This window comes from Nestor notabilis, unplaced genomic scaffold (genome assembly GCF_000696875.1).
Source record: "Nestor notabilis isolate BGI_N333 unplaced genomic scaffold, ASM69687v1 scaffold1442, whole genome shotgun sequence".
Classification (NCBI taxonomy): Eukaryota; Metazoa; Chordata; class Aves; order Psittaciformes; family Psittacidae; genus Nestor; species Nestor notabilis.
The window spans coordinates 11792-35478 of NW_009918543.1; the positions used below are offsets into that span (position 1 = coordinate 11792).

Below are 23687 nucleotides of genomic sequence, written 5' to 3' on the forward strand. Positions count from 1 at the left end.
GCCTGGTGCCCCGCAGGCATTGCCTGCCCTCCGCCACGCAAAGCAAGGCTTGAGCTGCCCGTGCTGTCATCCTCCACTGCGGGTCAGCAGGCGGTGCACAGGGAAGGCCAAGGGCATCAGGCTTGGTGTGCCTGTGCTAGTGGCACAGGTGATGTTGCAGCCAGGATGGGGCTCTGTGTGCTCACCACCACTCAGCCGAGGGGGAGGGCTTCTGGATGAGAAATACAGGTTTGTGAGGCTGTGCCTCCTGCGTCGACGAACGTGACTGCACTGCAGATCGTCCTGACCGCCTGGTCAGTCACCACTTAGCCTTGCTGCCCTCTAGCCTCCAGGGATTTCTGTATTCACATTTAGAGGTGTTGAACGTGACATGCTTCAACCATTTCGTTAGTATTCCTGGCTGATGACAGCTTTAACCCACACACACATTCAGTAACCAGGCTAAGTGCCCCATGCACCAAGCTGACGTTTGCCCAGGGTGGAGCACCCAGCTCCACTGGGAACCACTTGGGATTGCCAAACATGATCAGGAAAGCCTGCATGACCAAGCAGGCCACTGGCTAATGCTCCACAGAGCCTGTGTCAGGGTGTGCGTCGCTCCCAAACACCTGCAACAGGAGATGCACCCAGAATCCAGAGACTGCAACTTCACTTCTAACTACAGAGGAGCCAAGCAGGATGCAGCAGCAGCTGCTGATGGCACAGTCAAGGTGCTGCCTCCTGCATGGAGGGGTCAGCCCCAGGCTGTGTTAGTGTTGGAGATCTGTGCAGCAACAGCATAACACACAAACAGGTCCGTTTGGAGCACTTGGCTCCTCTGGATCTGCCCAGGGCCTTTTGCACCTATACAATACCTTGTTGTCACCAAATCTGCCATCTCTTCTACAACAATGTTTGGCAAGGCCTGGTTTTCCTAAAGTCATGCTGACTAGTGTGGGCTGTTTTTCTAACCTTTAAGTCTTTCCTGCTGTTAATCCAAGGCTGAAGTCAGACTAGGTAACACTGTTGGCTTTTTTGTTAAGAGGGATTCCAGTCAGCTCTGTTTGGACACCTCGTGTTAGGAAAAGCTGGACCAGTGGAAATTCATCCTTCTGCATGTGATTGCTGACGGCACCCGCTCAAAACAGCCTCTTTTCACAATGACTTTTCTGTTATTTTGGACTATTCATTCTTTCAAAATGAAAACAGAAAATAAAAAGCTCTGCCTGTATTTTCACTTCTTTTAGTTTAACACTTCCTCCTCCCCCCCCCCTTTTTTTTTTCTATTGGTAGAAAAACAGAAAAGAGAGAAAATAAAAGTAAAAGGAAAGCTGAAACCACTGCAAAAAGGAAAAAATTCTAAGGAGAAAACTGTTGCCAGAAATGTGAAAAAACAGACAAAAAGTTCTTTTCTGAAATCCGTGGAATGGAAAGACATATATATTATATATATATTTAAACGATTTCCCCCTTGTTCTACAGCCACCTCTGCTTATTAACAGATGATTTTAATTTTTTTCCTCTTTAATTGAGAAGCATCAACTTGGTCACTTCACCCCCTCATTGTCCAGCATGGCTCTTTAGCTCTGCTCTGTGGCCGGAGCTGTGGATGCAGTGGTGGCCATGCCATTGGCACAGCACCAAGTCGACTCTCCTCAGATTGCTGTTGTCACCCATGGACTCTGCAACAAGGACCACGATCTGGGGAGCCCCCAAATGAAAGAGAAGCCACAGTTCTTACTTTTGGCAATCTCCGCACTCGATTAGCCCATTGGTCTCCTTGATGGCCGGCTCATACACGAAAACAGGATACTCGGTGTCACAGGGCTGCAGGATGTCATGCTTCTTGTGCTTGTGAGCTGTGATGGTAAGGAGGCAAGGTGAGAAAGGAAGGGCAGAGGGTTTGCGCTGAGATGGATGCATGTAAGACTGGTGATGTAGGTTGGAGGAGCAGCCCTGCGTTTCCCCTCCCTGACAGTGCCCAAGAGCAGGTACCTTCCAGAGAAGAAGCAGCCAGGCAGTGAGCCCTGCTCCCACTAGGTGGTGTGGGAAAACCGGTCTATGTAGGAAATGAGCCGAATATTCCCACTTACCTTCCCCAGGCAAGCCCGGACCCTGCCCTGCTGTAGCCACAGCCATGGGGCTGCAACGGCCACAGCACCCCAGCGACCCCCGTGACCAGTTAGGCAGGGGCATTTGGGCACTGGTATCCCTATGTTCAAAGGAGGGGGGGTGTGTGTGTGTCTACCAAACCAGCAGTGTCAACAGAGACCCTCCTGCCTAACCCAGCCCTGGTTCATACACTTATTTAAACATTCAGAGCTGCGACTGGGCTGGTCCTCAGTGCCTGTGCCCTTGCAGGGACCCTGCATGTCCGTGGTGGGGCTCTTCATCAACCGCTGATCCTTCCTGAGCCCTCTGACATGGCAGAAGGAAATCTGAGTGGTTGAACGTGTGTCACATTAAAAAGAAAACACTGCCAGCAAACAGATCTGGCCTGAGTCCACAGTGAAGCAGGTGATGGCTTTCAAGGACCAGCAGAGACCTAGCTAATGCACAGCGCTGGCTCCTGGAGGGAGCCATCCACTGCAGAGGCAGGGAGAATCAGTCACACACACTCTGTGGGACTCCCAAACTAATTTGGGGATGAGGGGGAGCTGAACTGCCTTACCGAGCCTCCCTCGAGAAGCAAGAGCATTCTTTCTAGGAGTTCAGCAAAGTCTGCCTTGCCTCCAGCTACTGCCTTGGGCCTTTCTGGCAATTATTTTCTGCAGTTTGAGGTGGCAAAGCCAGCTCCTGCCTCTGTAACACACAGGGGGATGCCGCTGATGGAAATGCGAGGCTTTGTTGCTGGAGCAGAGGTGGTTGCGGCTCAGTCAACGACAAGTATGAGAAATGGTTTCTACATCAGCTTTGGGTCTGAACACAGAAGACTTGCCCCACAGAGTTGCTGCAGGCAGCCCTGCCAGGGGACAGGCAGGAAATAGAGTCCTTCTGAAGTGGAGGATGACCAGCTTTTGCCTTGCAGGAGCAGTGCTGAAGATTTATGGAAAAATGCAGCAGCATGGGTTTTAATCAGTGAGTGTAAGGTAAGAAGGCAGCAAGAGGGGATCTGTGATTCTGATCGGTAATTTGCATCACTGTAGAAGCCTTAGAGAGCTATGGTCTCCTCTGCCCCAGTGCTGCCAGAGCACACAGAAAGTGGCAGGCACCCCCCACAGAGTTTGCCATCTAAACAATGGGATTACATGAGACAGAGAAAAGCTGGGTGATTTTCTCTGATTTTTCCTCCCCACCACGGCGATTCAGCGACACAAGACATTCATTAAGAGTCAGGAGCTGCAGCCCAATCTCCCCTCTAATGCCTTCCCCAGGTGAATATCATGGAGACTGAAACACCTCCCTGCAGTACAGAGTCTCCAGTAGTTGTGCCTTGTGCTTTTCTTCTGAGCTCTCAGAACATGCCACCTTCAGGGCAGCCTCCTGCTTAAATCCTCACAGACTGCAGGACCCACCTTTTGGTATCATGGTTAGGTTCATTTTGCACAGATCCAAAAGCACACGGGGCTTGATTTCAGCATGATGCCTTGCTCTGCATTCACCCTGGATTCACACTAAATTAATCAGCTGAACTCGTTGTTTCAGGGTCTGGCAGCCAGGAGCTGCCTGGCTGTGCTCTGCCACCACTTGCCATCCCCACACTGCAGAAGCATGGAAAAGCCTCTCGATTTTTGCTAACGGAGAACGCCTCTGACTAGTAACTGTCATAGGGATGAACATTCCTGACGATATTCGGGATGAGCAGTAGAAGGCCTGTTACTGAGGTGAATTTCAAATGCTTAGACATTTCTGATGAAACATACAGAATATCCCTGTTTAGGCTTTAAGGAGAGAAGCCGCAAATGCTTTCCATCTCAGACCAATTCCAGGGCTGGTCCATGATGGACTAAAGGAGTGTGAGGAACTGAGTGGAAGCCCTTTCCTTCAGCCTTAATTCTCTGTACTAGCGTCAGGGAAAACAGCTCCAAACTCTGAAACGGGCAACCAGACTACTGTAGTCTGGGCCAGGGACACATCTTCTTAGGGACATGCTTGTGGCAAGACCACACACTGGTTCCCCCAGTCACAAACCATCAAAGCCCCATTACGTTACCCCTGGATTTGCAGCACTGCTTGCTGGCCTGACCTGCACACATGGCCAAGAGCTGTGCCTCAGCTCTGGACACAACTCTAGAGAGGCAACACCTGAGCAGTAATCCTGGATTGAACTGTGCCATGGTGGCTCTCACAGGAGCAGCCTGTGTGTCTAGACTTAAACAGTGGGGAGTGCACCTGGGTTAGTCCCTTCAGGAGCACTTTTGCCACTAGCATTATGGGCTAAGTCATGCACAGAAGTTGCATTTCTGTTTGAGTCTTTCATGACCATCTGCAATTTGTCGTGCTCTGGATTAACTCCATCATGTGCACCAAGTTATATTTTTAAACTCTGTTAAATTGGCACAAGTCCCCTACATAGACCATCTTAAATCAGTTTCTTGGCACAGGCTAAATGAAAAGAAGCCCCTTTAAAATCTCCTAACTCCTGCGCAGAGACAAGACCTATGACTGAGATTATGCTTAAGCCTCCTGCCACTTAATTTGCTTGGAAGCAATGCAGCTGCAGCAGTATTGAGAAGTTCAGCAAAGCCCAGTAGCACGTACATCATCAGTGAAATGCTTGGGCTGAGCCTCTGCATGCACATGCTGGACATCAAAACGTTATCAGTGTTCCAAGAGCCTGGTGGTCAGGGATTAGTAAACAGCCAGAGGAGCTGATAACAAATTGCAAACTTTATAGCAAAGAGTGAGTTAATTCCAGGCTGTCGTTGCTACCATCTGCACTGCCAGAAAGACTTTGTCAGACGTTTGGCAACCAATCCTTCTGAGCAGCAAAGGCAGCTGCCACACTGTGTTATGAACTATACAGCCGAGATCGTGAACTCTTTACCACCAGCATAAATCACAAACCCAAGCCAGTGGATTTACTCTGGGACAGAAGGCAAAGTCTGCTACTTAGTTACAAATACAAAACAGAGAATTTAATTGATTACCTTGTAAAATACCCTCTGTGTACATTACCATGCAGTCAAAAAGAAACTTTTGTGAGCTACATAATTCTAGAAATAGTCTTTTCTAGGCTGTATTCCTTGGCTGCATGTGGTTTTAAAAGCTTTCAAACCTGTGCTGATGTCCATAAAAGCAGAAGCCCTTACAGACACAGAGAGGAATGAGATGCTGAGATCAGTGAAAAATCCATGGCAGCAAACATGTCTTCTCACCACCTCTGAAAAGCCTATTTGCATGATGAGTGCAGTCTGTATACATCATGCCTGTATTCCAACAACAAGTCTTGCCTTCCCAGAAAGCAAGGGAACTTGGGAAGCAGGAACAGGCTCAGTGCTGCAGAGCTAGAGGTGCACAGTCAGGCAAGGGTGAGCATTAGGTCCCCAGCCATTAATTCCTCTGCCTATATCCCTGAGTAAAAGTGTGCTCAATTTCTCTCTCACAAAATGTCTCCTTCTCTTCATATTTTTTGCATACACCAGCCTTGGCATGCAGTCAAGAAAACGTTAACATCTCTGGCAAAAATCTACAGCCCCTTCTTAACAACATGTGCAATCCATTTCTTCCAGCCCCAATAGTATTCTTCCACCCTGCTATTCCCTCCCCCACCAGACTCTTTCTTTTTCTCTTCTTACAGTGAGACACATTCCAACTGTCTCTATTTCTCTATCTCTGTCTCACACTTACGTCTTGCTGGGCAGGGAGCAAATCAGCGAATACAAGCTAGATATGGAAGCAGGAAGATACAAACACAGCCACAGTCTGGACTGTGTCTTTGAGGGATTTCTAACTTGCCTGTAGGAGTGGATTTATGAGCTAGAGCATATACTTATCAAGCTGAACTGCTTGAAAGTAGTTGTGCATTATCCTGGAGCTGGGCTGGGATTCATCAGAAGGAGCTAAGCCATGGGGTGTGGAAAAGAAGACTTAAGTTGCCTCTTAATAACTGAAGTCTATGAGAGCCATATAGTCTTTCCTGCAAGAGGGCATGGGTTGGTCTTTGGTTTGGCATAAGAACTGAAAAGAATGGGGCAGCTGGAAACTAAAGCGAAGGACATGCCACTGTATCTAAGCCATAGTGATGGTGTTGTCTGTGTCTGCAGTCCCTAAGGAGGCTGGTGTCTCCCTTCTTTTATTGACTTTACAGTGACAGACCTTCAATTGCCAGCTGAACAGGGAACAGCATCACTTGCTTCTTTGCAGTGCAGGGAAATAGAGCCAGGCACTGCCTTGTCCCTGTCACACCTTTCTGCAAGTTCCCCATCGTCCAAAAGAAGTCTTTCCTAGCTGGGATTTCTAGCTAAGTCCTCCTCTTTTTGCTGTTAAGTGGTCTTACTTACAGTGATGGAAGACAGCCTTGGCTGGAAAAGTCGCACAACAGGCAAACACACAATGACGATGGAGCCACATGACAGTTTCACATGATGGTAGCACAGTGAAGAGATGAATCAGCACATAGCAGACATGGAGGTGATGCAGGAAAGAGATGAAGAAAGCACAAAAGGAACTGGTGATGAGCAGGGCAGGAGTGAGAACCCCCTCCTTTTTTCCCCCCATCTCCTCAAGCAAAGACTAAACCAAACTGCAGCTACAGCAGCTCTCTGCAGGAACACCAGGCTGGTCTGTCCTCCAGAAAGAGCAGTCCCACCTGCACTGCCACAAGGACTGCACTTGCATCTGACTCTTCCTCACCAGCTTCTGCATGAGGCCACTTCCGTTATCCTGATGCATGTTAAGCAGCAGCCAGGGCTATATAGATGATTGCTGCCACTTCTATCATCATCTCTGGTGATCCTTTCTGGAGGAGGCGAATGGCACAGTACCCAGACATTGGGCTGGTTATCTGACTGGAAGGAAATTCTGCTCTCTAAAAGCTACTGTTTCCTCATTATGCCAGGAAAGTTCAGTGCAGAAGACAGGCCCACTGTTAGCAGGGAAGTTACCACTGTCTCCACTTAAAAGCACCATTAGTGCTGAATGGTTAGTGAGGGTGTAATAATGGTACCGACATGGCATGCAGAACACTCCTTACCTTTCCCTTTGGGTCACCTCAGGGTCAGAAGCATCTCTCCTGCCTGCAGAGGCAGGGATGGGACCACACAGACTCCCAGCATGTTTTTAGCAGGCAGCACTGCAGTTTCAGGGCAGATCACTGTATTTCAACCCTCTCTCCTGCTCTCAGTTGCTGTGTAATACCATGTGCTATCAACTCTCTTCCAGAGAGGGTCCAGTGGGGCAAGAGAAGCCCTTCAATGTGTTATTGAAGCTTACAGGTTTCTGGCTATCTTCTGGTACCCCAGCTAGGCTCTGGAGAGCCTGCTGCTCTAGCTGTGCTCTGCTTTGTCCTGAGACCCTCAGGAAACACTGGAAGGGAGTCTTTTCAACCGGAAGGCTTTGTAGCTGATGGTGTCTCTCATCCTATGCAAGTAGGATGGGGGTCCTCAGAAAGAAGAGCCTCCCTCTGCCCCAGTTACCCTGAGGAAAACCACACACACCTCACCCTGACTGCTCTGGTGCTGTGGCAGCCTGAGATGGGGGTGGAAATGGGGGGAAACAGGGTGATGTTGGGACCTGAAGGCTGGATTCCAGTGCCCGTGGAGGGAGAAGTGTCAGGGCAGGAGGTGGGCTCCTCACATGAGGCCAGACTTCCCCATACAGCTTCTTCTGCCACCAGTGGCTGTAACACTCATGTGCTATGGGGCTGCTGGACTCTTGTGTACTCACCATCTGCCAAGTTGTCTGAGTGCCAGAAGCTACTCATATTAAACTCCAAAAGGAAGCTGTCAAAAGAGCAAAAACAGAGGATGCTTTTTCAGCAGCCTGGAAGGATGCAGGTATCAGGGAGATGGCCCCATTGCCCGATGAGTATCAGTTCTAAAATGTTTACTACAAATCCGCTGGCAGTGAAGTCTGAATTTGGTTTGTTTATTTTTTTTTTATGTATTTTTCCCCCCTCTCCACATGATACTGTGTAGCTCTTTATCATGGGATCTGTACTGTGGAATATCTAAGTGGGCTTTTTGCTTTAGTACATGCTGTGCAGGGCTAGTGAAGGAAGGAATGAGTACAACAGCCCCTAAGGCTGGGAGGGGATTCTGTCACAGTGAGATCCACCTGAGCAACAGGCATGGGTGGCCATCGGGGAGCCCGTACTCTGGCTACTCAGAGGTAGCTACAGATCACATTAAATTATTCTGTACCAATATGCCCAAGCCCTTGGAGCTGGATCTTTTCCATGCTTTTCCTTTTGTGCACCCAGTGAGCTGAGAAGCGGTATTTTCATCCTAAATTGAGCTTGAACTCCAATTCCCCCCAGCAGTTTGAGGTAAGCCCAAATCCAGAGCTTGATTCAAGGCCTCCCGCCTCTTCTGCCTTGCCTGTCACTCAGACCTGAGCTCCCTGGCTTTCTTCCTTCAGCCTTCACCCCCTGTGAAATGAAGGTGTGCATTCACTCATCACAGGCAAAGGAGACAGGCAAGAGGACTCAGCATCAAGGATCCGCGTGGGGTCCCAGGAGACCTGAGTCCTATTTATGACTCTTCCACTCTGTACTGAGTGACTTCAGGTAAATCCCAGACTCACTACGGGCCTCTGCCTCTCAAAATGGGAATAGTAATAGCTTTCTGTCTCCCAGGAGCAAGGCGCTGAGCTGAATGTCAGGAGAAGGCTGAGAGCAATGCCCTCTGCTTGCAGCTTTCTCAGCTGTTGCCCCCATTGGTCTGAGCCTCCCAAACACCCCCATCTTCTGGTACTCACATGAGGAAATCACTTATCAGCCATTTCACTGCAGCTAGAAAGGCATAAATTGGCTGGAGAACAAAAGAAGAAATGAGAAATACCGTAAGGACCTGGTCAGAGAGTTTATAGTTGTTATGCAGGACCCCACGTTTCAGACCAATTCCCTCTACTGATCAGAGCTCTTGAAGACAGGCTGGAAATTCAAGGTCTGGGCATCACTGGAAAATGTTCAAAATACTTCAAAAGCCAGCAGAGCTGCCTTGCTACTAATAATATCTGCTCACCCCCTCCCTGTCAGGGTCAGGGAGTTTATCACAAATATATGAAGGACTTTGAAGATGTAATTGCTTGATGATTTCTCTCCAGTATGGATGACCTTGAAAGCTCTGAGCAGGAGAGAAACACAGCTAAATGGGACACCACCAGTTTAGGATGCTTTTATATTCTGACGGCAAGTAGTGTTTCTGGGACAAGCGACAGCGTTGCCCAGGATTTAGTATTATCTGCTACTGATTGATTATGCTTAACTGTGCTTTCATCCAGCTTTTCCTCAAGATGGCATGACTTCTATCATCTTCTTGCTTTTCAGCTACAAATTGGAAAACCAGCATTGTCCCAGGGACAATTCATCTGCAGAGGATCCTGCTGCTTCTTTTCTTCATGGTAACCATGTCTAATTTTCGTCTCTCCCTCTCATAATCACACCCTTATCCTCAAATCCAAAACAGATGCAGCAGTCATAGGACATAAGATAATGTTCCATTACTGCTAACTGACTTATCTTCAGCCAGGGAAAGTCAGCAAAGAGTAAAATGTATAGATGGTTGGGAATTTGTGATTTTTTTTATGAATGTACACGAAAAATGGGCTTTTCTCAATTTCTTCCTTTTCAAGGGATTTCCTAAGAAGGGAAAAGGAGAGGTAGAGGCGGAATGCTCACCTTTTTATTCTCTTCTCAGTTCACGTCATTTTTGGCAGCTCGTATTTTGTGACATTCCTTTCAGTAATCAGAATTGGAGGATAATAGCAATGACCAAAAAATATTTTCACAACCCTCACAGTATTTTTATCTATCCAGCTGAAGTACAGCCATTGCAAACCAGACATATTGTTAAAATGTAACATATTGTTAAAAAGTAATATTTAGCTGAAAATTCTTTTACTGGAAATAAATTACAATGTCATGCTGTAAGAAATACTTCCAGCACACCACATTTTAAAGTATCAAACCCCCAATCATAATGGTAATAAACACATCCTTCTTTAGGATTGCTTCAACTAGTCTGAAGTAGCCTGAGTGTTAATTACTTAGTTCTGCCTGTTTGAGGACAGGTTAGCAAGGCAGAGTGGGATTAGATTATTATCTTGTATCGGATGAAAAAGAGGTTGCATTTGGGTACTGGCAAAACTATTCACTCTGATAGTTTGTTCCCTGGACTATCAGCATTTCTCAGCTGCTTTAACCTGTCTCTGTTGCTCTAAGCCCACTCATGCTTCCCTGAAAGGCTGACAGCTTTCTCCCAGATGCTCAGAGTACAACTCGTCTTTCTGAGCTGCTGACCAAAACCATGTCCTGCAAAAGCATTTCTATTCATTTCAGCTGCAAGCTGGTTCCTTGGCTTTTAGGAGATGCCTGGCATAGTGTAGTTCCTGTCCTCTCCCTGGTCCTTCTGATCTTCAGTGAGATCTACGCCAATAGAGAGCCAAATTGGAAACCACTGTAAGTGGCTGTCACTGCCTCAGAAATCTGCCTTACAATGAGTTTGGACATTCCCATCACTTGAAAGCAAAAATCTGCTAAACTCTTTCGGGGAACATGCTACATGAAGGTGTGGGAGATGTCCTAGGAGAAAGCCTCCGCAGCCAAGCCCAGAGAGGGCTGCATGCTGACAGATACATACGCTGAGCAGAGGCTGGGCACCGCTGTGGTGGTGGTACGGTACTTTGCACATTGCTTGATAATCATACATGGTCACCCTGCAATCAAAACAAAACAAGCAAGCAGTCAAAAGTAAGCAATGCAACTGCCTACAGGACACACACATCAGCTTTTTCTAAGACCTTGTATGGAAGAACTAAATCAGCGACCTGCTTACACATACATGTCTTTGCTGTTTGGTCAGTGCTGGATCTTGCAAAGCAAGAAATACAGGCTCTGGATTAATGTAACTGGGTCAGTACAGGAAGAAATATGTCCCTAATTTCAGATGGTGAGTAAAGCAGGCAGTGAAGCAGGAAAATTATAATTGCAACTACCTCAGGCCCCCTAGTTCCTGTTTTCAAGCCACTGAAACTCAGAACTCTCTTTTGACATGGGCTGGGGGAGTGGAGTGAGAGAAACAGAGGTATTTTTAGGAGAGAGACAAATGTGCTCAGCCAGCTGCAATGCTACATCTGGGAGGCTCTCAAGGCAACTGCTCATAGGCTTTCCAAGTGGCAGGAGGAACTGAAGCTCTTTATACCCAAAATGCCAAGAAGTGTTTCCCATAGCATCTTGCCCTGGAAAACACAGAAGAGCAGCTGCTTTCTGGCCACATGCAGATCAGGAGTTACTGTCTCTCTCGGTGCTTTGCAGAAGGCAGAAGAGCAGATGAGGAAGAACAGGGTGTGTGGTAATGATGGCTGAGCAAGCTAGGGGAGGAGGCAGGTAGCTAAAGAAGCTCTTCTATCAAAACAAGAGAGTCACATGCATCAGCATGTGCATTTTTCCCCTGCTGCTTATGGGACCAGTCTGCTCTGACCCACACACCAGCTAAAGAAAGAGAAGTACAGCATTGGAGATCCCCCGCTTACCGCCTGAACATGCCCATGTTTAGCAGCTGGGTCATTACTGAGCCATCCACTGCACCCAAGAATTTTCCAGTCTGCAAGCACAGGAAAGGAAAAAAACAGAATAAACTGACAACAGTGAAATTTCCAAATGCTCGATGGGACCAGCTTGATCCAGTTTGTCTAGAGACCTACTACACATAACGGGTGTTTTATAAGGAGGTAATGCCAAGCTTTGTCCTTTGGCTGGCTGGAAAGCTTGAGGGAGGACTTCCCCCATCACCAGCTGGGCACTCTGCACCATTCCTACCACACTTGGAAATGATTTAGCCCACATAAGTCATGCAGCTTGTGATAGAAAAAGGAGGATTCTCAAGCTGTGGATACCTAGGTACACTGATTCAATGGAAGCCTGGGCTCTCCTGTGGGTTTTTGTGAATCCACATCCTCCAGGTCTGAATGCCTGAGTCTCTTCTGCTTGAGCCTGCTAGCTAATGGCTGCAGCGGCTTTGGAAACCCCTGCTCTCCTGCTGCACTGACAGTTCACTGTGGGTGAACTGACCCACCACATGGGAGTGTGCTGGACAGATTTATTTAGGTAGCAAATGCAAGTTTACAGCTTGCTGCTGTGAGAGTTCCGAGCAGGCAGTAACCCAACCAACACAACACAAACAATGCATTTCTTTAGCTTACTATGCACTGGCAGAGTCAGAGCTATTGCACAGGCTCCACCCTAACAAAAGCTCCATGTGAGGGGCAACAACCCCCAAATCCCACTTGGATGCCTGGACTAAAAGCAGAGCTTGTGGCTCTCTGGTACCATTTATGCTTTGGAGTTAATATAATACCTCAAATACAGTCTTAATCCCAAATCCTGGAACTGCTGCTTTAAAGACTTCTTCAAACAAACAACAGATCTGGCTTTCCTGATTACCAAACCATGACAAATCTATTGCAAAAATGCTTCAAATCTGCCAAGTTCATGGCTTTGTTTGCAAGCATAAAATACTCATAAATAATAAAAGTGCAGATATGAGCTATCCTCCATCTATTTTCCTAGCTCATGGGTCTTGACACAGTAAACACCTCCCATCTGTTATGAAAGTGTTCACACAGTTTGGGGGTACATTTTACTTTTCCACTGATGGGCTAGCAGTCCTTTAGCATGTATTTAGCAGATGACAGATGATTTCATTTATTTGAGTGGGGCACCTCCACTATAAAAAACAAACCCTTAGGCAGATTTACCTAAGATCATATGGTAATCATCTAACAGTAGCGTTACATGATTATGAGCTTCTTCCCAACAGGCTTTAGAATGCATTTCACTGTATATATTGATACATAACATCAACTCCTCTTTGAGCACTTAGGCTGTAACCATCTCAGACATAGTCAAATGTGTCTGAGCAAGCGCTAACTTTTTTCACCTCCCTCGCTCTTTCAATCTGATTAGGGTGGTAAGGAAGCCAGCTGCTTCCATTTAATACCAGTCCGTAGACGCAAGCAGGAGCCAGAGCAGTGGGATTTAACACAGTGCAAGCTGCAGCTGGTGTGGCAAGGGGAAGAGTCTCACCCTGTCCAGAGATGCTGATGTCTGAATTTCTCCAGGTACAAATATGGGGAGCTTTCAGTATAATTGAGAGAAAGGCTTAGGGAATGTGTTCAGAAAGGCATCAGCAAACTGGCCTTTAAGAACAAACCAGACATACAAAGCTTGGTGCTGGTTTAGATACCCTGTGCAGGTAACCACAGGAAAGCATCACTTGACAGAAACCCAGTGGTCCTGTACTGAACAGCATTTTGCAAGGCAGCTCTCATTGCAGCCTGCTTCCTCAGTGACTGGCGGCTGCTCTCCCTGACATTTCCCTGATGTGTTTCTCCTAATTCCCAGGCTGAAAATTAGGCTGGAAGCTGGCAATTAGGCTGGAAGCTGGAACTGCACAGGCCCTTGCAATTTCAAAGATTCACAGCATAAAGTGTTGCCTCTGATGTCCTGTGTGACACATGCTTTATCACATCTTGTATGCTGAGAGCATACAAGTGCATATGCAGGGTATGCACAGGAGAGAGATGCATCCTGGAGCACACTTACAGCTTGAAAGGTACATCACTGCTCACACACATACATGCGCCCATGCTTTGCTGGCTCATTGAGCAATCTGCACTTTTGGTACACACAAAAGCTGTAAACAGGATCTGCCAAATGGGCCAGGCTTTGGGTGAGCAGAGCGGGCAGCCTCCTTGCACGGCTCAAACAAAGCCAGCCCTTTCTTCTCCACAAGCTCTGCCCACCCCTGGTGGGATCTTGGCCTTTTAGCTACCACCCTGTCCCTGAATCCCACCTGGGCAAAGCTTGCATATGCCTCAGGGAGAAGGGAGCAGTCCTAGAAAAAAGAGGTTTAGTGTGTGAGGGGACATCTAGATGCAGCAGGTGGAGGGAGCTCAGGACCTGTGATCCACAGATGTGCCTCTGGCTGGCAGAAAAAGGTGGCTAAAAATTCAGGGGCAGTCATGTGGCCAGGGCTGAAAACACTGGCAGAGGAGCAGCCCTCACTGCCGCACAGCCTGAGCATGCCACTGACCTTACCTTCCTCCCCTGCCCTAGATCACCTGGTCCTCTCCCTCTCTCACTTCCTTTTCCTGGCTCTGGCTATTAACTTTTTGTTCCCTCCGCAATAAATCTGGATGGGGACATTAGCCTGAATTAAGAGATTACTCATTCTCCCCAAGTAATCCTGCAGGGAGTTTCCAATGCATCACTCATTAAAATCCTGAGTCCCTCTTTATTCTGTGGCGACTTCTGGCTGCTGGTTAGCTTCCTGCTGCCTTTAGGCAGAGGTTATTAGAGCTGATCCCCCATCCTGATCACCCATCCCAAGGACAGAGGGAAGCAGAGCCCAAGCCAGGCTGTCCTCACCCCATTCCTTCATGAAGTTGCTCTGATTTCCAGTGTGGCCACCCAAAAAAGAGGTGCATGCAGCAGGTTGAGAACACCATAAAGCACCACAGGGAATGAGAGAGATGGAACAAAACATCTCAGAGCCCCCAGACTGGGTCGCTGGCACTGGCAGCTTGCTGAGGGGCTGTAAGGACACAGGCACGGTTATTCTTAGCTTGCACTTTGCCCCAGGAAGCAAGTATTTTGGACATGAAAGCTCCTTGGCTGCCTTCCTCGGGGAAGTGGGGATGTGTGTGGAGCTCTGTGCTGGAGCTGCCACAGCCTGTGCGGCTCAGTAGGGTAGATACTTGCCCGTGCACCCGCACTCCTTTGGCTCCAATAAGCTCATCCCGATCCCGACTGGGAGCGGAACAGGCAGCATGCCTGCATGCTGCCGTTCTCCCTGCTGCTGGACTGAAATGCTGAGCCACTCTCGCTGGTGTAAGGCAGGGAGGGAGGAGAGTGAACTAGCTGACCTCTCTAGAAAGGCAAAATACCCACAAAATCCAGGTATGGGATTTTTGGGGGCATTATGTTAAAGGATGCACTGAGGGAAGAGTGTGGGATGGGGCAAAGAAGGCCACATAGCAGCAAGTGATCCCATGCAGCAATATCCAAGTGGCAAGGCTGTGAAATCCAGGGTATTGTTTTAATGCTGTTGCTTGAATTCCCTGTAGGGTTTAACAGTGTGGACACTCATGGCGCCTCCAGGAAATAAAAGCAGTAACTGGAACAAGATAAAGAAATTGGAAGAAAAGTAGTGGTGAACTCCCTGAGGTCAGGGGAGGTAACAGCTAGAAGGAGATAACAGCTCTGGTGCCTGCCAAAATGCCTCATCTTGGAGGCATGTGGATAATGTTTATAATTTCACTATATTATAATTTCACAAAATCACTATAATGCCATGTTTCTACTAGTCACATCTTTCAGAGATGAGCTTTTGGAAAACAATATTTTCCATAAAATGCAGCAAAAATACAGAGACAGAAGCCAGGAAGGCAGTGCTAAGAACAGCAGATGTGGTAGCTAAAGGGTGTAGTTGCCTTTATCTATGGACACATGCCACAGGACTCAGCAAAGCACCTTTGAAAATGCTATAGGGGGCAGAGGAGGAAACTGCAAATCCCAAGATTACCAGCCCATCCTGGCCATGCAGTGGGACCTGGCCTCCCAGAGTAGGGAGCCAATAAAACTTTACAGCAATTTCTTTCCTTATTTTTCAAGTTTTCTTTGCCTTTTTTTTTGGCACACCATGTTATCGAAGGGGCACTTTTTACTGGAATATTCAGAGTGCTGGGTAGGTCACTTTCCCAATAGAAAAGAGGTTGGTTATTCCTTGCAATATGCCCCCTCCTTGGTATTTGTCTGTGTCATCCCCTGGTGCCAATGTGTTGCTGATTCATTTTGCTTTGTGAGCCTCAAGAGTTCTCATTTTGGCCTCACTGAACTTACTGCGCAGTGCCTGCAGAATTCATGATCTCACCTTTTTCTTTTGCCAGCCTATTCTGAATATGCTAACCAACACAAGTCCAGATGGGAAACCATGGGATTCACATAGCTCAACGTTTTCCGTCTAAATATCCATCTAAAAATTCCTCATCTTTCTTTTCTGTCCCAGGCACTTTGAGATCACTGCCACTACTTCACTCTTTAACCAGAACTTCTTTAACAGCCTCCTGTAAGGAGCTCTTCAAGGCTTTTAAGAAAACTGAAATGCAGTAGGTCATCCATCCTCCCTTATCTCCTCATTTAACTACACTTTCAAAGAACTATAGCTAGTAAGATAGGTTTTCTTCCTTTATAGAAGTTGGGCTGCTTGTCCCACTCACATCCATCGGGTGTTCTTTACTTTTAATTTCCATGTCAACCTGTTTGTCACATCTTGAAGCAAGCAATTTCTGGGATCAGTTCTACTGCCTTTTGGAAATAGACATACACTGTTTGGTAACTCCAGTACTGTGGAAATTTTAATGAAACTCCACACTTCTGTCAGTAACAAAACTGCTTCATTCCCCACTCTTGCTATTGACTTATTGCCTTGTAGCTTATGAGACTGTTCCAACATGTCACTTTATGACATCCACATCTATGGGCTTTTATTATTTTGAAACAAATAGCTCTGTGGTGAATTTACGGGAGAACAGAAACATGTAGCTAAGCCATGCAGTGGCTGGTAGTGTTGGATTTACCCAGGCTGCAGAGAAGACACATCATAAACCGCACCCATTTAGCTCTCTAGAAATGGTCGTGGAGGCACTAGCAGCAAGAGGAAGGGAAGTGACTTTTGTTGCTTATATTTTTATTACTATTCTGAGTCTTTTTCCTTACTCCTTTCACTTCTGTGAGTCCTCCAGTTCTGTAGGTGTTCTCCTATTTCCAAATTGTTTAAATGATTTCACCTTCATTTTTGCCTTTGGCATTTTGCTCTCACCATCCCCTTGGTTTCCTTTCCTGAAGAATGCCTGCTTTGACTTCAGAGGCACTCAGAAGTGCTACCCCCTTCCTTTTTCCCTTCCCCTTTTCCTTTCCCTTTCATTCCTTTCAGTTTCCTCGTCAGGGCACACCTGCCTTCTGGGATTGCCTCAGATCATCATTCAGTAGCATCTGCGCTGAGAGAAATGAGTCTAATTTCCTCACTCCTGATAAAAAGATATTTTGACTTGTTCCTTCCTTATCGCTGCAAATTCCTTCCTCACCTAGGATGTGCTGTCACTCTGCTGGGAGGCTTCCCCCTCATCATGCAGCTGAATTTAATTACACCACAGCCACCCTTATTACACAATTCAACTTCATTTGTTTTAACCAGCTCTGGTGGGCTATTTAGGAATGCTCCCCTGCTCCTCCTCTTATGCTCTCTTACCTCTGCAGGTCTTTTGGAAACGAGTATAAAGCCGTTGTTATCAATAAGGAAGCAATTCAGAATCTGCAGAGATGAAAGAGAAGCAACATTAAAGACAGCTTTTTCCATGGTTGTCTGGTATGTACTTTCATGTACTGCTGTGTGCAGGATGGAGTGGTGTGGGCTGTGCTTATGGCAACAGTCTTGGCATTTCTATGCCTAGCCCCATGGCTAAGCTACCATGGGTTTTACACAACTGACTTTTCCCTCTCTGCCTCCATCTTGAGGCATTCAGTTCATGAGCTGACTGTGACAAAGACTGTCTCTTGCCAGGACTGTGAACCACACTTAAGAACACAAGGCCCTTGAAGGATATTTGGAGAGCACTTCTCCAATAAAATGGTATCTAATGCTTTCCATATTCAGATTTCAGAGTTTTATAACCACTCATGAAATAACTCTCTCCTCACCACTGAGTATCAGTGATGGTCTTTGTTTTGGTTTTGCAGAGCAGGAAATGGAGGCACAGTGTTTAGATGAAAACCTTTAGGTCTCACAGGGGAAAACTAGGATGCAGAGGATATCTTACATTAACAGAGAGCAGAAATTCTCTGGTGATCTCACTCTCCAGAACTGAGGAGCTCCTGTCCCAAGTATGCCTGAGACCAAGGTTAAAGCAGTGGTCTAAATGCAAAGAGGGGTGTCCAGCATGCCTGTCAGGCTGACAGCCACTTTCTTTGGAAGATCTGGGATGACAGTGAGGCAGCTTTAGAGGAGAAGGACTCTCCTTAGAGTCACTGGCTGGAATCCCCATGTCCCTGCCCTGACATCTCACGGTTAAGGGGAAGACCTAAACTGAAGGTTTCCCTCAACAGCATGAGGTCCTGTCCCCAGCTCTGCAGCCTCTTGTGAGGAGATGACAGGCAATACCTTTTTGTTTTGTGTGTGTGTGTGTGAGATCTCCACAGAGCAGGTAGTCAACCATACCCATCACAGGTACAGAGAAGAAATCTGGGCAACTTACATCATCCTGACAGCTTAGCGGACAAGCACCGTCCAAGGCACTGCACTGGAAAGGAAAAACAGAGAATTAACCATGGTGTGACCTCATCTTACAGTCTCCCCCGCGGGACTGCTGAGCTAAAGGTCTCCACACCAACATCCCATAAAGCTCTGCAATTTAGCTGGCATTTCCCCCAGTATTAGCTCTACAGCATGTGGAGGTACCACCCCCAAGTTGTCCACTCAGCACCCCTGTGTGCTCCCCACCTCTCTGAGCAACATCCCCGTTGCTGAGGGCTCTGATCCTGTACCTGCCTCCCTGACATGGTCCCTGAACACTTCAAGCAGAGGTGGCTTTTGCAAAGAAAGGAGACAGCATCAAGCTCTCTGGCTGCAAATGCAAAGGTTACTGTGCACTGGTGAGAAACCAGCATGCATTTCAGCATCTGCTGGTTCTGCAGTAAACACATGGCGTGGTATTTTAGATCAGGATTCTTCTCCGGCAGGGATTTTTTGTTGTAGTTGTTGCTGTTGGTTTCTTTATTCTCCAGACAGCTAATGATAAAATAGGTTGTGAATGGTGCTCATGTAGCCCAAGGCACCATCCATTTGTTTCATTTAGGATTTCTGTGTACCGGATTTGACGTGTGTTTCGCAATGCTGAACTGGGTAGGGACATGAGGGGTTAAGTGGTGAGTAACAAAGCCCTTCAGGTGCTTATTGATTTCATAATTGCTCCAAGTTTGCCATGTCTGTGTGTGTCTGTCTCTTTGTGTTATTTTTGAATGTTATTTTCTCCAGCAGCGAAGGGAAGAAAGCTGACAAGGTGTTGCCATTTCTGTACACAGGGTCCCCTTCCTGCCTGAGATTTTCTGGGGTCAGGGAAGGACACTGACGTGTTTTGTAGCCTGTCTGCTCTCAGCCTGCTGCCCTTTGTTTCTGCAAAACCCTTACGCATAAACCCCAGACCTCTTTCAGGATGATTCTCAGTAACAAGAGGTGAATTTGCCATTTCAAACCACAATAAGAACATTACTTTCAGTTAGAATTTGTTTCAGAGAAGGCTTGGAGATGACCAAATTTTTTTCAAGCCTTGCGGCTTTGCAATATCACATACTCATGCTCCAACTCCAACTGGCTTTGAGGTTTCAGGAATGATGGTTTAACAGCATCCCTTTACCCACACTTGCAAGCATTGTTTCACCCCTCGAAAAATAGTATTGGATTGTTTCGTTTCCTGGACATAATAGAAGTGACCCTGTACTTCATCCCTAGTGGGTTCCTTCCTTTGGTCATCAGAGAAGTATGGCCACAAAGAACCACTATTATGACCTTGGGGGATAACAAATACAGAGCCCAAAGCATGAAAATCAGAACAGAAACCCAGGTGAACCACAGTGGATTCCACAAGAAAGGCCTATATCTCACATCATCTTCTTCAGCAGCGTGAGGACGGAGTCTCACTGCTGCTGCTTCTCCAGACCTTGAGAAGATCCAGCAGTGCCTGGTGCTGGGCTGGCTATGCAGCAGTGGGACCGTGGTGAGGAGTCTTGTCTGAGAGCACCAGCGACTTGCAGGGACCCCCTGAGGTGGGGGCAGAGCTGATCCTGAGCTCCCTGATTGCTCTGAGACCACATCTACGTTATGGGCACAGGTGGCTCTTCAGAGACCAGTCTACCTCACAACATCCTCCTGCTGTTGGTCAGGTCTCTGAAACACTGTGACCCAGAGCACTTTCAGCTTTGTCAAAGACACTTAATTACTGTGAAGACAAACACAGCCTACGACAGGCTTGGACCGTCTCCAGTGACTACAGACAAGGGACAGTGCCTATAATATGCTGGCACACAAACGGCACAATTACGAAGCCGAGAGCTGCGGTGAGGCACGCAGGGATGCCTCCCTGTCCCCAGCTTTTGTCTACTTACATCAGTGTCATTGGGCTGGGAGATGGGAGGTGCAGCGTGGACATCCACAGCGGTGCAGCATGCGGTGAAGCAGGAGAGAGAAAACAAAATCTGTTAGTCATTCCTCTGTCAAATGGCGGTCACGTCCTCCAAAACCATATGCAGACTTTTTTTCATACCAGCACCTAGCAGGGCCATGGCTTGCTGGCACTTGGCACACAGGCCTCCTTTCAGCTTCTTTAATAAGGCTTCCCTGTTTCACTTAACACCCATGTGGGCTTGTTTGTGTGAGAACTGCCTGGGTATGGCCCTAAGGAGATATTTAAAAATGGAGCTCTCTGCTGATGCATCAGGATCTGCTCACGCACTTTGCAGAAGTATTTTTAGCTCAGGTTAGGTTTATGTGATATCCCACCTGTGAGGATGCTCCTGCCACCACGGCCAACTCTGGGCTTTTCCATTGCCCACCTGTGCTCGCTCCCAGTGAGCAGCCTCCTGCCCTTCTATCTTCTCTGTCATCCTCATCTGGCAGTTCCCTTTCCTGACAACAGAGAGCTGCTTCTGCTGCTTGCTGCTTTGGTCCAATTAGTCTCACCCCTTCAATGTACCTCCCCAAAAACAAAGGCAGGCGGGAAAGCCCCTGGGTGGTAAGCGAAAGGTGTTTCACTTTTCCTGCCTCTCAGACCAGGGCAGCTGCTCTAATTATTCCACTTCTTTCAGTCCAACAAGAGTGTCCAAAATTAGGACACCACTGAAAGCTTACCCCTGGAGCAAATGGTTTTTATTTTGGTAAGCTGGTAGCATTTTGTTACCATTAGCAAGATAACAGAGGGCAGTAGTTTTTTTTTTTTTTAACGTGTCCAAAATTGCAGATTTCCATGAGGTTTCTGAAAGGCTGAATGAGCACAAACATATTTCCACAATTAAATGTGTCATATGCAGCAGAGCTAATGCCAGGCCAGGATGCTGACACTGTCAACATGGCATTTGCAGAACAGACTCATGGCTCACATGGCATTAGTGCCGTCAAAGGATTACAGAAATGTGTGACTTCAAACTAATCTACTTTATAAATCTTTTAATATGAATGTCACAAAAGCCTTCATCAAAATGCCATCTTATGTGATGTAACATAACATCGACCTACCTGATGAACAGCATTAAATTGTCTCTCTACACGACTGCTGATACTCCTACCTGTTGCATGGCCATCCAAAACTTGCGTTGGAGCAATTCCAGCTTGATTTGCACACCCACCGCTATGGGAAACAAAAAGGGGGGAGGATGAAAAGAGGAACATACCAGAGAGAGAAGGACAAAAACACGTTAGGAAAGGAGCAGTAAATATTTGCCTGAAGTGATGGAAATCACAATTGCAACCTGCTTCCAAGTGTGAATGATAAGCATCAGGGGATCAGTGCTGAGTCAGACTGCCAAGTGAGAGTCAGAGGTTTAACAAGGTAGAAGAAAAGGGGACAGTATCTGTACTGAGGTACTGACACCTCCCTCCCACTAAACACTATGGAGCTATAAACAAATTCACAGCTATAAACAAATTCACAACAAAAAAAGACCCACCAAAAACCACAAGGCAGTGAGCATGTGAACTTTCATCTTTGTCTTTTGTAGATTTGCAGATGTTTCTGATCACCCCAGCCTCAACTCTTGCACAACACAGCATCAGGCAGAAATAAAGTAGGCCAGTGTGAGGAAGGGATTCATTCAAAACCCCACCTGTCTCAAGGGGAGACCACAGCAATTTAGATAGCTCCTAAGCCGCTACAAAAGCACAGAAATATGAATGCCATTTGACGGAAAAGTGTTGATTAGAAGCAGTGCTTTGTTACCCGGTCCCAGCCTAGTGCTTGCTGGGCTAAGCAGAAGCATGTGTGTTTCTTAATGAAGTGCGTCCTAATTTCTTGGCTTAATTTCTCTTCTATTCCCAGCATCATGTTCCTGAAGTAAGGCATAGCTCCACAGGAGAAGAAACAGTGCAGGGTCTCCCTGACAGAATAACCTAGCTGTCTCTGGGTAGGTTGCCTGCAAACACACGTAATAACCAGTGCAGTCGTGCGCGGCCTGGCACGGTGATGGGAGCAACGGGGCTCTGTGTCAACTAGTTGAATCCAAATGCTCTGCAGGAATTACAGCCTCAAGCAGGACCTTGAAATAGAATTTAAAGCGCAAGTGAGGGAGAAAAAGAAGCACAGAGAGGGAAAGTTGGAGCCTTTTTTTCACAACCACCAATATCGGGTGGATGACGTGTTGCTGTTTCTACAGATTTCCTCTGAATTAGCAGGACCTTCAAAGGGGGAACAGATCCTTTAAATCTGAATCATGCTGTGTGGGTGCTTTTAAGTTAACAGTATGATCTGATGCTCTAATTCATATGGGTATGAATTAAAACTGGAGTATGCAATGGTGTATTTTCTTGCAGCACGTACAGAGACCCTGGCACCTGGCATCAGTTCTGCCTTTCATATCAGTGTCCTTGTCACATTCCCACTGCTATTACATCTCACAAAATCCCATGTATCACAGGTGCATTTATTACCTAGCTCTCCATGCTGTAGACTGAATCTGACTGCCTGTACGTGGGGAAAGGAAGGATTTTGTAGAGCTGCCTTGCCCTAAGCCTTGCTGAACACAAACCAGACAAGACAAAGAATATAAACAAAGGAGGAGGGACGGGGCTGAGTCCAGCCTGGATGAAGATTCATCAGCTTCAGCGGGGCTATCTCAGGCGTGGTTTGGCCTGATGCCCCTGCTGACAAACCAGCAGCCCATGACAGAAGGCAAATGGTGCTGTCGCTGCTGAGTCCGATGAGACCCACGCATCCGATTTGGTATGTAGCTTTAAATAAATTCATCGTTTTCCTTTAACACCATCTCAGGAAAAAGTTATTTCCTTATCACAGCAGATCACATCAATGACACTGAGCATTACTCAGGACATGGAGTTTTTATGAGACCTGAAGAGGTGTTGACACCTACATAACTAACCTTGCAATGCAGAGGCTTAGTCAGTGGCTCATGTTTTTGCCAGTGGGAACACCTAGCCTTAAATTGTTCTTCAAGGGGAGCTTCGCCCCTGATTGTGAATCCTTGCCTCTGCCCAGGAAGCATGAGAAGCATGTACTGAACTTGGACAGAATTGCCTGCAACATGAGGAAGGAGAGTTCCTGGAGGCTTGCACTGGTGGCTGGCAGCAGGGACAGAAAGTAGAGTCTCCCAGCATTCTTTTTCCTCTTTCCACATCTCTCACAGCCATGTCTAACCTGTCTGTGTCATCTGTCAGCAATCCTTGTCCTTTGGATGCAATCTCTGCAGTCCTAACCTCTCTGAAGGGCTTGAGCTTACTCATCTTCTCTGCACACATTTCTAGCTATTCCTCATGGAGCTGTGGTGA

At 47.1% G+C, this 23687-nt stretch overlaps 1 protein-coding gene across 1 annotated transcript in view; it reads right to left on the reverse strand.

The window, feature by feature from the left end:
• Positions 1 to 10790, reverse strand: part of LOC104401993 (voltage-dependent calcium channel subunit alpha-2/delta-4-like) — a 13385-nt gene extending 2595 nt beyond the window's left edge. The window contains exons 1-5 of the mRNA XM_010009750.1: positions 10722 to 10790; positions 8839 to 8891; positions 7807 to 7862; positions 6423 to 6443; positions 1721 to 1838 (exon numbers count right to left, since the gene is read on the reverse strand). Coding sequence (XP_010008052.1) covers positions 1721 to 1838; positions 6423 to 6443; positions 7807 to 7862; positions 8839 to 8891; positions 10722 to 10790 — 317 coding nt within the window. The remainder of the gene's footprint in view (positions 1 to 1720; positions 1839 to 6422; positions 6444 to 7806; positions 7863 to 8838; positions 8892 to 10721) is intronic.
• Positions 10791 to 23687: the final 12897 nt, after the last annotated feature.